At 44.7% G+C, this 11,686-nt stretch overlaps 5 protein-coding genes across 9 annotated transcripts in view; 3 read left to right on the forward strand and 2 right to left on the reverse strand.

The window, feature by feature from the left end:
• her8.2 (hairy-related 8.2) overlaps window positions 1-516 on the reverse strand; it is a 7,022-nt gene extending 6,506 nt beyond the window's left edge. Inside the window, exon 1 of the mRNA XM_084673422.1 lies at window positions 413-516. The gene's annotated coding sequence lies outside the window, so the exon portion shown is untranslated. The remainder of the gene's footprint in view (window positions 1-412) is intronic.
• The window catches only part of sfrp2l (secreted frizzled-related protein 2 like), a 2,709-nt gene extending 896 nt beyond the window's left edge, over window positions 1-1,813 (forward strand). The window contains exons 1-3 of the mRNA XM_084673418.1: window positions 1-631; window positions 723-803; window positions 947-1,813. The exon at window positions 1-631 is cut by the window's left edge and continues 896 nt beyond it. Of these exons, the coding sequence (XP_084529544.1) occupies window positions 103-631; window positions 723-803; window positions 947-1,320 (984 nt within the window). The 5' untranslated portion in view covers window positions 1-102 and the 3' untranslated portion in view covers window positions 1,321-1,813. The remainder of the gene's footprint in view (window positions 632-722; window positions 804-946) is intronic.
• A 132-nt stretch (window positions 1,814-1,945) lies between these two features.
• On the forward strand, window positions 1,946-4,999 carry tomt (transmembrane O-methyltransferase). The gene is made up of 5 exons (XM_084673420.1): window positions 1,946-2,251; window positions 2,492-2,754; window positions 3,874-4,070; window positions 4,258-4,380; window positions 4,573-4,999. The coding sequence occupies exons 2-5, from the start codon at window positions 2,493-2,495 to the stop codon at window positions 4,768-4,770; spliced, it is 780 nt and encodes a 259-aa protein (XP_084529546.1). The 5' UTR covers window positions 1,946-2,251; window position 2,492; the 3' UTR covers window positions 4,771-4,999.
• A 27-nt stretch (window positions 5,000-5,026) lies between these two features.
• On the reverse strand, window positions 5,027-8,437 carry anapc15 (anaphase promoting complex subunit 15). 5 transcript variants are annotated; one of them, XM_084673425.1, is made up of 6 exons: window positions 8,376-8,397; window positions 7,928-8,047; window positions 7,792-7,851; window positions 7,618-7,632; window positions 6,627-6,767; window positions 5,027-5,237 (listed from the first exon to the last, which is right to left on the reverse strand). In XM_084673425.1, exons 1-6 carry the CDS (start codon window positions 8,394-8,396, stop codon window positions 5,205-5,207), a joined length of 390 nt encoding a protein of 129 aa, XP_084529551.1. In that variant the 5' UTR covers window position 8,397; the 3' UTR covers window positions 5,027-5,204. The 5 variants fall into 5 exon arrangements, with proteins under 5 accessions (XP_084529551.1, XP_084529552.1, XP_084529553.1 ...); XM_084673426.1 differs by lacking the exon at window positions 5,027-5,237 and adding an exon at window positions 5,440-5,639 and having other exon boundaries at window positions 8,277-8,437; XM_084673427.1 differs by lacking the exon at window positions 5,027-5,237 and adding an exon at window positions 5,440-5,639 and having other exon boundaries at window positions 8,320-8,419.
• Window positions 8,438-8,952: 515 nt separating this feature from the next.
• folr (folate receptor) lies at window positions 8,953-10,729 on the forward strand. The gene is made up of 5 exons (XM_084673421.1): window positions 8,953-9,127; window positions 9,575-9,707; window positions 9,816-10,004; window positions 10,192-10,327; window positions 10,438-10,729. The coding sequence occupies exons 2-5, from the start codon at window positions 9,579-9,581 to the stop codon at window positions 10,704-10,706; spliced, it is 723 nt and encodes a 240-aa protein (XP_084529547.1). The 5' UTR covers window positions 8,953-9,127; window positions 9,575-9,578; the 3' UTR covers window positions 10,707-10,729.
• Window positions 10,730-11,686: the final 957 nt, after the last annotated feature.

Consider the following 11,686-nt stretch of genomic DNA (forward strand, 5'->3'; position numbering starts at 1 on the left):
TGCTTTGTCCCCTCACATTTACCCTTCAGAGCAGCAAGGTAAAGCCAAACTACACCCGCAATACTCAAAGAAAAGGTGATTTTATACTGCCCAAAACTCAGCATGGCGTTTACGTTAGTGCTTAGCACGTTTGTATGCTGTGTTTTTATCGCTCTGGGTCATTTAGAAAATCCTCGGTTGGCGTCCGTCGATTTTAGTTCGTCTGTTCGCTCGGTATGCAAACCAATTCCCAACACACTCTCTCTTTGCCACGGCGTTGGTTACCGGGAAATGCGTTTGCCAAACCTGCTCGGCCATGATTCGTTAAAAGAAGCTCAGCAGCAGTCTGCAGCGTGGCTGCCTCTGGTGTCCAAACTCTGTCACCGGGACACAAAGAAGTTCCTCTGCTCTCTCTTTGCGCCGGTATGCTTACCTGAGCTCACCGGTCCGGTGAGTCCGTGCCAAGGACTGTGTGAAGCTGTACGGGACGGCTGCGTTCCTGTCATGAAGGCGTTCGGGTTCCCATGGCCCGACATGTTTAACTGCAGTCGCTTCCCGCACGGGACTGAACTATGCATTCCCGTCACCGGAGAATCAAATGCCAGAGACGTACGACAAAAGAACAGGGGGCACGACGAGGATGCTCTGAAAGGTAAGTAGCCTATTTTTTAGTAGATGTCGCATGTAGACTTCTGCTACACAGTTGTGTTTACATAAAACCAAAACATTCCGTTTTTCTTCAGGAGCAGTGATCTGTGACGCGTGCAGCCTGGCCTCTGAGGGAGATATGGATATTCAGAACAACTTTTGCAAAAGCTCATATGGTGAGAAAGGGAGTAGATGTATTATACAGGGGTTACACTATGTACCCTATCTGCCTTTCTAGAGTGGACCAGTGATGGCAAGCTATTGAAAACAAGTCTGTGGTCTTAATGTTGGTTCCCATTTCCTGTTTATCGCCCTGCAGCCTTCAAGCTGCGTCTGGGCAGCGTGTCTGTGGTGGGAGGGGACCGCCGGGTGGTCCCACTGGGCCGGAGCCGTATCCTGAGGTGGGGGGGTGGAGGAGCGGAGAGGGCGGAGGGGGTCGGGGGGGCCATGGCCCACAGCGCCCTCTGGCTGTTGGAGGGGGGCACGTGCACCTGCCCTGGCCTGGATGACACAGAAGGCTCCCAGAGGGACGGAGAGGAAGGGGCCCATGGTGGCGAGGGGAAGGCCTGGTGGTACCTGGGCCTCGCGGAGGCTCAGGAAGGGAGGCTGGTCCTTTCAAGGCTGGTGAGGTGGACCAGGGGGGACAAAGAGCTGAAAAAGTTCATCAGGAGTACCCTAAAACAGCCCTGCTGAGGAGTGAATAATCACCCCCCGCCCTCCCTCACTCCCCATCCAAGACACAGAAGACCACCAGGTCCAGGTCAATACTCTACTGGACATACAAGCCATAAAGACATGAAAGTTGAAGAGAAGCTCTCACCTTTCAGATGAATGAACAGTTGTGGGAAGCGGTTGCTGTGAACCAAGACTTGGTATGGAACCCCAGCCATCCACACAGCGGTGGTGCTGAACAAGAACACATGGGGTGGGGTTAGAATTAAAGGTACAGTACTGGGCCTAGGAGCAGCTTCCGGAACCTGGTTTTGTTCAGACTTTGTTGGATTTACATGTAAAATATATCATTTATACAGCATTAGTTCAACAAAGCAATATTTTCACTGTATGTATTTATATTAGGAGCTCAAACATAGCCTCTCAGAGCATATAAGGTCAATGTTATCAGATGGTGTTGATGTCATTAACTAATGTCCAATACATTTTCATAAAATGAGCCATAAATACTGCATTCATTGGCGTTCTCGATCTTTCTGTTGTTTTTGTGGGAGAAGGCAACCTGACTCCACACACACCTCACACCTGGCGCTGTTACCTGAACCCCAACCCTTCTGTGCGCATCTCTCTCTCCGGCCTATTTACCTACTCTCCTTCTTCTTCTCTCCTTATGTCTATGATTTTACCCATTTATTCCTCTTCCCTGGCTGACTGGCTGTGTGTGTGTTTGAGAGGAGTGATACGGCAGAGATAGGCAAGTCCCTGCAGCAAGACTTTTGTTGAAATCATGCCCCATTTGTGACTAAGCATGGAAGCCCCAGGTAATAATGAATAATTGAAGTCTCAAGCTCTATTACCTTGTCTCCTTCCCACACAAATACAGTCAGACAAGCTCGTTGGACATCGTCTTCTCAGTCATTCTGCTTACACCAAACAAGTGGTTTCAAAACAGGTGAGTTTTGTACTGTTCTGTGTTTGAAAGAAAACAAAAGCTATGCTAGTGGATTTTGAGCTTCAATGTTTAACTTAACTTACATTTCACATACAGTGGGAAGATTGTAGTATATCTGCGTAAAATAAAACCTTTTCAGTAAACCTAATAATCATACTGTGATGCATTATGATGCCGAAGTTAAAAGTCTACATTACTTGTGTTCAACATGTGAGGTACGCTTTGCTTTTCGCAACTTAGGATGGTGTCCCCTGCCATAGCGCTAGCTCTCCTCCCCCTCCTTCTGACGTTCATCATCCGGTACCGGTACTACTTTGTACTGTTCTACCGGGCGGTACTGGTGAGAGTGTGGAACGACTGCCGGACGGGGCTGAGCAGGGAGGAAAGGGCCTTCCAGTTCATTCTGACACATGCCACCCCTGGTGACCCAGACAGCATCCTGGACACCTTTGACTTCTGGTGCAGCAAGGTCGAGTTCATCAGTAATATTGGGCCTAAGAAAGGTGAGCACAGCATGGAAATGTCTTTGGCCTCGGTCACACCACAGTCAGCAGGTTCAGCCTCTCTGAAACTGTGGTCAATGTTTTCTTGGTGCTCTGCCTAGGAAAATACAAAAGTAGCAGATTTTAATCTAATTTCACAAGTTCAGAGACCAGGAGTCTATGTCACTCTGAGGTCCAGGTCAGGGGCGTCGTTAGACCCTTTTTACTGGGGCATGTGCCCCAGTATAAATCGGCAGTGCCCCAGCAAAATATAAAGTTTGAGTTTTAACAATTTACTTTATTAGTCAGTGCATTCATTTAGATTGATAATCCCGGAAAATTAACGCAGTATCCCAATCGACGCTTGTAAAAGTGTTTAAGCAAAAACCAATTCTACATGCACGCAGAATTCCATGTCAACACGCTCTTCTGAGCTTGCCAAATAGCCACGGCAGCACCGACACAGAAGTCCAGGGGGGTATTCCAGAAAGCAGGTTATGCAACGTAACCAGTTAAATTAATCCACCAGCTGATTCACAATGTTTCAATGTTGGGTGTCAACTGGGGAGTTAATTTAGGCTTGGTAGGCTAAGAAAACATTACAAAACTAAAAATAGTTTCTAAATGATAGGCCTACCGATCCTCTTATTTTGATTAAATTAACTACTGATGTCCCTGCCAAAGCTGATATCAAACTTGCGTCCCTGACCTGTTGTATAGGGAGTTAAGCAAGGGGAGTTTCTATAGCTTAGTATTGAATTGTGTGCAGCAAGCTTGAAAGAAAAAAAGGGATATGAATTAGGGGCCTATGCCCCAGTAGAGTGTTGTCTAACAACGCCTCTGGTCCAGGTAGATCTGGGCTCTGTTTACACTTCATGGTAGATAGCAGATAGGTATTAGGTGTGGTTAGGAGTAGGGTGGTACTAAGATTAGTAGGATGGAGTCGTCATGCAGTATCTTCTTTCCTCAGCCTACCAACATGTAATTTACCCCATAAAGAAATACTATTATGGAAAGTGAGTCGCTCAACAAGCTGATGGCGCCAGTCTGCTCCAAGAATCACTGCCAAACTACTTTTGACCAAACTGGAACTTTTTCACAACTGTATGTGTGTGGGGGTGGCTGTGTGTGTGTGTGTAGGTAAGATCCTGGACCGCCTCCTGTGTGAGCAGTGCCCCCTGACTGTGTTGGAGCTGGGGGCCCACTGCGGGTACAGCACGGTGCGCATCGCCCGGGCTCTGCCGCTGGGCGCCAGGCTCTACAGCGTGGAGATGGACCAGAGGAACGCCATCATCGCTGAGAAGATCATCCGTCTGGCCGGCTTTGACGATGACACGGTGACAGGGGATGGGGTTATTAAGACCACCTGTTTGTCATATCAGAATATGCTACCACCAATGAGGTACTATCCATCTGTGGATCACGTATATGTCATGTGTCCATCTGTGGATCACGTATATGTCATGTGTCCATCTGTGGATCACGTATATGTCATGTGTCCATCTGCCCGTGTGCGTGTGGCAGGTTGAGTTGATCGTAAATCCGTCTGACGAGGTCATCCCTAAGCTGCGGTCAGAGTATGGACTGGAGCGGTTGGATTTTGTGTTTATGGACCACTGGAAGAAGTGCTATCGCCCTGACCTGCAGGTGATACGACATACTTACAACCTCACCTTCCTGTAGAATTGTATAATACCTCAGATCTCTCTTATGACATCTTATAAAATACATGACTTCACCATTTTAAAGTGCTTATGACCTCACCCACAACATATTGCAGTTACAACTTTAACCATAAGACATTGTAGTACTCTGAGCCTCACCTCCCTGTGTCTCCAGGCCCTGGAGGGCTCTGGCCTCCTGGGGAAGGGCTCCATGATCCTGGCTGACAACGTGCTGTTCCCTGGAGCTCCTAACTTCCTCAGGCATGTCCGTGGGTGTGGCCTGTACGAGTGGAGGATCCACAGGGCCTCTCTGGAGTACATTAAGGGCATCAGGGATGGCATGGCCGAGTTGGTATACCAGGGAGTCAAGTAGACACACAGGTTATATAGAAGACAAGAGCTAAACACGTGAGCACACAGCTGTACAGTAGAACTGAAAACACACCAGTATTAGATGTGTTCCAGTCACTGCCATGTTTGTTACTCATGTTCCCTCCCCACTCAAACTCTGGGTTAACATGGTTGTATTGTCACCTGGTGGCAACCACAATTACACATTTTATGAGAATAAGAATGTTTTATTAAAAAAATCTGTGGATGCATGGAAGTTTCCTAATTATGTACATGAACAACATCATACATTCCATTTTATTATTTACACAATACACTCAAAGAATAACCTCTCGTAAACTGTTACAGTTTAAAGTCGCCAGTGTGTTTGTGCATGGTGGAAATGTTCAGCCAGGAGTGGAACACGTTGACCAATAGGACTTCAAGCAAAGTGCAGCCCTGGAGCTTGGTTCCTTTTCACCTTTCAGCCCGTTCAGCTGTGGCACATGACTGCAGACAGACAAGAGGTCCAAGTTCACACACTGACACCACACTGTTTTTAATACTGAGAGCACGCGTCCTTGGGACAGAGGAAGGATGGGAGGGGGTGTGTGGGTGTACAGTAGATAGTATTTGGGTCTGTAGTCACAGCACGTCTTGTGACCTGTACGAAAGGACAAAATAGGGTGGAGCAGAAACTCAAAAGGCAAAACAGTGTGAACAGTTTTCATTGCCATTTCACACACACTTCACTTGTGCAGTAAAAACTGACACCCCTCCTTGCAGTGTCACCAGTTTTAGAAGGTGTGACAGTGAGATCAGCAGACTGTTCCAGCAAAGTCAAGAGATGTGACCAAGGCTAATCTAAATCATCCATTGGTCCTGGTCCTGGATTGCTCCTTCCATATCCACCTGATCCAAAAGACAGAGATCATTAGTTTCCTGGTGGAAAAAAATATAGTATATACACTAGTATAATATACCTAAACCCCACGATAACACTAGTATAATATACCTAAACCCCACAGTAATACTAGTATAATGGACCATAACCCCACAGTAACACTAGTATAATGGACCATAACCCCACAGTAATACTAGTATAATGGACCATAACCCCACAGTAATACTAGTATAATATACCTAAACCCCACAGTAACACTAGTATAATGGACCATAACCCCACAGTAATACTAGTATAATATACCTAAACCCCACAGTAACACTAGTATAATGGACCATAACCCCACAGTAATACTAGTATAATATACCTAAACCCCACAGTAACACTAGTATAATGGACCATAACCCCACAGTAATACTAGTATAATATACCTAAACCCCACAGTAACACTAGTATAATGGACCATAACCCCACAGTAATACTAGTATAATATACCTAAACCCCACAGTAACACTAGTATAATGGACCATAACCCCACAGTAATACTAGTATAATATACCTAAACCCCACAGTAACACTAGTATAATGGACCATAACCCCACAGTAATACTAGTATAATATACCTAAACCCCACAGTAACACTAGTATAATGGACCATAACCCCACAGTAATACTAGTATAATATACCTAAACCCCACAGTAACACTAGTATAATGTACCTAAACCCCAGTGTGGTGGAGTCCCAGTAGCGTGGACCATGTAGGCTTAGGCCTTACCGCAGCGGCCTGCGTTCAAATCCGGCCATGGCCCTTTGCTGCATGTCTTCCCCTCTCTCTCTCTCCCTGCCTTTCCTGTCACACTTCACTTACAAACTGTCCAATAAAGCATGAAAAATGCCCCTCCTCATATATATATTTTTATAATACAAATCCCACAGTGTAACACCAGTCTGCTAAACCCCACATTGTAACAACAGTGTGACAGTAACATCTTGCCTCATTGATCTCTCCATCGTCGGGTGATTCGTTGTAGTCGTTCATCTCGTCCATGTCCTGCATGTCTTCTTCATCCTCCGAGTCCTCCTCACTGTCCTCCTCGTCTTCATCATCCTCCTCTTCCTCTTCGTCAAACGTTGGCTACATGGAAACACATGAAACCAGGGAGGACCCAGTAAACATATCTTCATACTGACATCAGCTTCCTAGGAAGCAACAGTCCCATTTATTTGTTCATTGGTAATTTTAAGAATCTTAAAAATAAGGTTTGCATGAATTGATGATGTCCCCCCACCAACCCAACTGAAAGAGATAACGGAAACATAACATGTATAGTCCTAGGTATTTAGTACTTGGAAGAAAGCTTTCTAGGTAGTGCATGATTACACATTAACAGACTTCACAGCTCTATGGAGGAACCCAATACATGTGGCCAGGGCCTGTGCTAATAACCTTTACCCCAACACCTAAAAATGAAGCTCACTTTTGATAGACCTCAGCAATGTAACAGGCCACTATTTACCTTTATTAGGGGAAATAGCGATCTCTAGAACAGAGGTCTTCAACCCTGGTCCTCAGGGATCCCCTGCCATGCATGTTTTAAATGTTTCCCTGCTCCCACACACCTGATTCAAATGAATGCTTAGATAAAGACCCATTCATTTGAATCAGGTGTGTTGGCGCAGGGAAACATCTAAAACATGTATGGCAGGGGGTCCCTGAGGACCAGGGTTGAAGACCTCTGCTCTAGAACATTCTACAATGCCAGACCTCCTGGTTCCCCACAAGGAACATATGAAGAAGTATCACATGTCAAAAGATGTCAACATTGTGGAAGTGCATGGGATACTTCAATGGAATTATATCTCCTTTTGCCAATGCAACAGGAAAGGAGTTAGAGGTAGAACACAAATTATGTCTGGCACTTTCTTCTTCACATCTGCCTCGGCCTCCACTTCACCTGCTCTGGTACTCAACCCTTTCACTTTACCTTCTGAGCCTTTTCCTGTGTGAAAAGGAGTGAACCTGCTTTAGGCTGAGGGATGGAGGAGTTTGGAGAAGAAAACACTACACATAACAACCAAATGGACCGTAGCTGCACTGGAAAGGCTTGGCCAGCTGTACAATTTATGAAAATCAAGCTTTTTAAGGAGGGTTGGATTACCTCAAAAATTGGTTTTCCAATTGGCATCAAGTTGTTGTCCTTCTCAGCTATGCTCTGCAACTGAGAAAAAAAACAAGTTAAGACCATAAGGAATTGATCAACTGCGATATCCATAGTCTTACTGGTAAATAGCTACCCAGGTCTGATGCTGCTGCTCTTGTTGGTGTAACTCTGTCTCGTCGACGCACGGACGATCCAAGTTAAACCATAGTGACTCCGTCATTCGAGGAAACAGTGATGGGAAAAGCGTCGACATCTGTGTGTCAGGCAAACATAACGTAAGACAACACACGGATGATTGCCAACATAACAAAAAAAGAGTGCAAACGTTAACTAGCCTATATTGTCAACTACTATATTTTGGTAGGTTAGGTGGTTATCTTGAGCTAGCTTGCTAACAGTGCTAGTCTGCTGTACTAGTAGGTCGAGATCAATGTTTTGTTTTCACCCCAACATGGTTTCTGACTTAACAATTTGTAACCTACCCTTAGGCAGCAACAATCGTTGTTCAGAGAAGTAACCAGTTACCTTAGTGGTTAGTTGATCAATAAAGTAAAAACTCGAAACAAATTTCAAAAACCTACTTCCGCTTTCACCGGCAACATGTGCTCACCCGTTACTCAGTCGTCTTGTTTCTTTTACATATAAACAGTTCCCATACAGTGTGTCATTGTAAAGGGGGTTTGTTTTCCTATGCTCCGACAAAATATGTTGTGCTTATTTTGACTACTTTTGAAGATTACTATTTTAAATGTATTTTGTCAGTTTGGTTTGTGATTTATAGAAAAACAACGGACGTGTTTAGTTGGCTACGACTTTAAACCAAGACCAACATTTATATTGCCTTCATGGTGTGCTGGCTCTTGGTCTTTTTTCTGCTTATTCACAGTAAAGGTGCAGATCATGTGAACCTGAGTTGAATGCATTCCGTTTCATGTAGGTATCCCAATACAGGGAAACCTTGACCTCTGAGTCAGCTAACATAAAATCTTCAGGAGATTACACAAAAATAAACTGCCTTTCAGTAAACGTGTATTAAAGATATAATGAGTACTTCATGGACACGCACGCACGCACACACACACACACACACACACACACACACACACACACACACACACACACACACACACACACACACAAGAAGCAGACTTTGCTCAGTAGAGAACTTTCTCGAATGACAGTGGGAGTCATTCACATGCCAGAAGACAAGTGGGATACAAGAACTCCTCTCACCCTCTCACACACCAGTCCACACGGGGTCACAGACACATTGGCGAGTTTCCAGAAGGTTGAAGAAGTTCTTTGAACATAGGGTTGGGACTTTCGTGTGAAGGTAAATCCATCCACTAACTTGTATTTTTAATGTATGATTTTGCTCTCTCATACTCTGAATTTATTGTTAGCAAATGACAATGACATTTTATTTGAATTATATTATTCTGTAATCTTGAGATACAAATATTTACATGTTAGGCATTCAAATATACAGTTGTTTATATACTTTTCATGTTATTGTAGGTTACATGTGTTGTGTTACTTTGTGTATGTTTGCAAATCAGTATTTAATGTCGGAACAGATACGTACAAGTGCCTCTATATCTGAACAGTGTCTCAACAATTTTTCTGAGAAGGGGTTCCGTAATTATGTTTATCTTCTTTGTTTTAAAGTAATTAAGTTATTATGTTTGGCTATCTATGTGACCTTGGACTTGGACAATTTGGTGCAGGACGTAGTAGATATGAGTTTGGAGTTGGTAACTGTGTTGTAACCTTCCTCCAGAGGGATGTGGTGTGTGTGGATGTTGCTGCTAGCCCTGGTCAGTGAGACTCGGGCTCTAGACAAGCTCAATATGTGCATGGATGCCAAGCACCACAAGATAGAGCCAGGACCGGAGGGAAAGCTCTACCAGCAGGTACTGACAACACAACTCTGTCACGTGCGTGTGCTTGCATGTCTCTATTAAACAACCAGTCTGTCTTTCTCCATCTTGGGCTCTCTTACACAAACTCTGTCTGTCCAGTGTGCCCCCTGGCGTGACAATGCATGCTGTACAGCTAACACCAGCGAGCAGGCTCATGCGGATGACTCTTACCTGTACAACTTCAACTGGAACCACTGCGGCATTATGTCCTCCCAGTGCAAGAAACACTTCACACAGGATACCTGCTTCTATGAGTGTTCACCTCATCTAGGGCCCTGGATTCAGAAGGTAGTGTGTGTGTGTGCGCATATGTAGGTGTTTTAGGACCAAAAGCATAAAGACAGCATAAGGACAGTTAGGTCGAGCTAGTATCCGTCCCTATAAAACTACATGTTCAAGTTGAAGTTTAGTTTATTTCTCCAAAACATTTGGAGATGTGTGTATGTATGTGAGAATGTGACGTATGTGTGTGCAGGTGGACCAATCCTGGCGGAAGGAGCGGATCTTAAATGTTCCTCTGTGTAAAGAAGATTGCGAAGGCTGGTGGAACGACTGCAAGAATGATATGACCTGCAAGGAGGACTGGCACTACGGCTGGGACTGGACCACAGGTCACAGAAACATTCTCAACACTAGGAACTTTGTCACATTTGAATTGTATTTTCTTATCGTGGAATCTTTGCCACACAAATAATCTCACACTTGCTCTCCTCTCTCCCAGGTCGTAATGTCTGTCCCAAGGGTTCCTTTTGTCGGAAGTGGACCGATGTGTTCCCCACACCTAAGTCCATGTGTGAGGGCATCTGGTCCAAATCCTACCTCTACACCACTTTATCTAAAACCTCGGGGCACTGCATGCAGCTCTGGTTTACTGGCGAAAACCCCAACAAGAAGGTGGCAGAATACTACCTGAACCATGCCACCTGGCAGCGCCTTTCTCTGTCAACACTCTCCCTGGCCTCCTTGTCTGTAGGCATAGTGCTCCTGTAAATAAAAAGTGCCACTTCCCTTTACTCCAACTTCTCCTTCCTTCCTCCTGTAATCTGCCGTTCGCCTCCATTCCCTCTCCTCTCTGCCAAGGCTTACAGCCACACAGCCACAAGGATCTCAGATTCCCCCTGCAGGATGAGAGGGACGTTTTAATGCCCCACACAGAATCACGTGACCATACTGAGGTTTTGTCTGCTCCAATGCTCAGTAATTATGGGGTTCTGTTCAAGTGCGTGTGTGCCACGTCTGTTCATTTTTATACTCCCTTTGAAGACAAAGATGCTTTTTAAATTATTGGCAGCAGAGTGAGGTCATCAAATTAGTAGTAATAAATAAGGGTGTGGCCACAGGCACCTGAGGTGTGGTTACTGTCACTATGGTCTGTTGCTACACACACATCATTTTGCATTTGTAAGATAAATCTTTATTTTGTATACATTATTTACACACACAAACACATGCACACAGTATGATGACATAACCAGGAATTTCAGAAAGATGGCAGTTGTCCACATGGCTATAAATACCCAGTTCCTTTTGACAGCACCACCTTCTTCACTAACTGTGTATGACTGTGTGACTGTGTGTTTAGGTGTGGGTGTATGCGAAACACACATAGTACTGCAAGAGTTGCTTACAAACATATTTACAAAATAGGCTACAATGTGCTTACATTATTGTTTTCCTGCAGTCTGTCACTATAGCCCCTAGGTGGACCCCTTCAACTTTGAGCCCTTAGTGAAGTCCATAGCGTTAAATAGATATTCTTTCAGGAGGTTCTCATATTGTTTTATATCGTTCCATATAGGATTAACACTAACTGTGTTTTGGGAACTAGTAACTGGAGATATTCAGATATGCAGAATTTGACGGAAACTGTCTTGAATCCAGTAAACACAAAACAGGAACTATAAAGGGCTGAAGTGCTGTGCAGGGAATACGCTCTTCTCTTCACGAGAACAGCTCTTGTCTCAATGCAA

The sequence above is a fragment of the Hypomesus nipponensis genome, chromosome 15 (genome assembly GCF_054491055.1).
Source record: "Hypomesus nipponensis isolate SF chromosome 15, ASM5449105v1, whole genome shotgun sequence".
Classification (NCBI taxonomy): Eukaryota; Metazoa; Chordata; class Actinopteri; order Osmeriformes; family Osmeridae; genus Hypomesus; species Hypomesus nipponensis.

Coding starts and splice junctions, on each gene's coding strand:
- tomt (XM_084673420.1), top strand. CDS start 2,493: ATGGTGTCCCCTGCCATAGCGCTAGCTCTCCTCCCCCTCCTTCTGACG. Junction 2,755..3,873: donor TAATATTGGGCCTAAGAAAG/GTGAGCACAGCA, acceptor GTGTGTGTGTAG/GTAAGATCCTGGACCGCCTC. Junction 4,071..4,257: donor CCGGCTTTGACGATGACACG/GTGACAGGGGAT, acceptor TGCGTGTGGCAG/GTTGAGTTGATCGTAAATCC.
- anapc15 (XM_084673423.1), bottom strand. CDS start 8,396: ATGTTGCCGGTGAAAGCGGAA. Junction 7,852..7,927: donor AGCAGCAGCATCAGACCTGG/GTAGCTATTTAC, acceptor TTTTTTTCTCAG/TTGCAGAGCATAGCTGAGAA. Junction 5,640..6,626: donor ACGATGGAGAGATCAATGAG/GCAAGATGTTAC, acceptor CTTTTGGATCAG/GTGGATATGGAAGGAGCAAT.
- folr (XM_084673421.1), top strand. CDS start 9,579: ATGTGGTGTGTGTGGATGTTGCTGCTAGCCCTGGTCAGTGAGACTCGG. Junction 9,708..9,815: donor AGGGAAAGCTCTACCAGCAG/GTACTGACAACA, acceptor CTGTCTGTCCAG/TGTGCCCCCTGGCGTGACAA. Junction 10,328..10,437: donor CGGCTGGGACTGGACCACAG/GTCACAGAAACA, acceptor CCTCTCTCCCAG/GTCGTAATGTCTGTCCCAAG.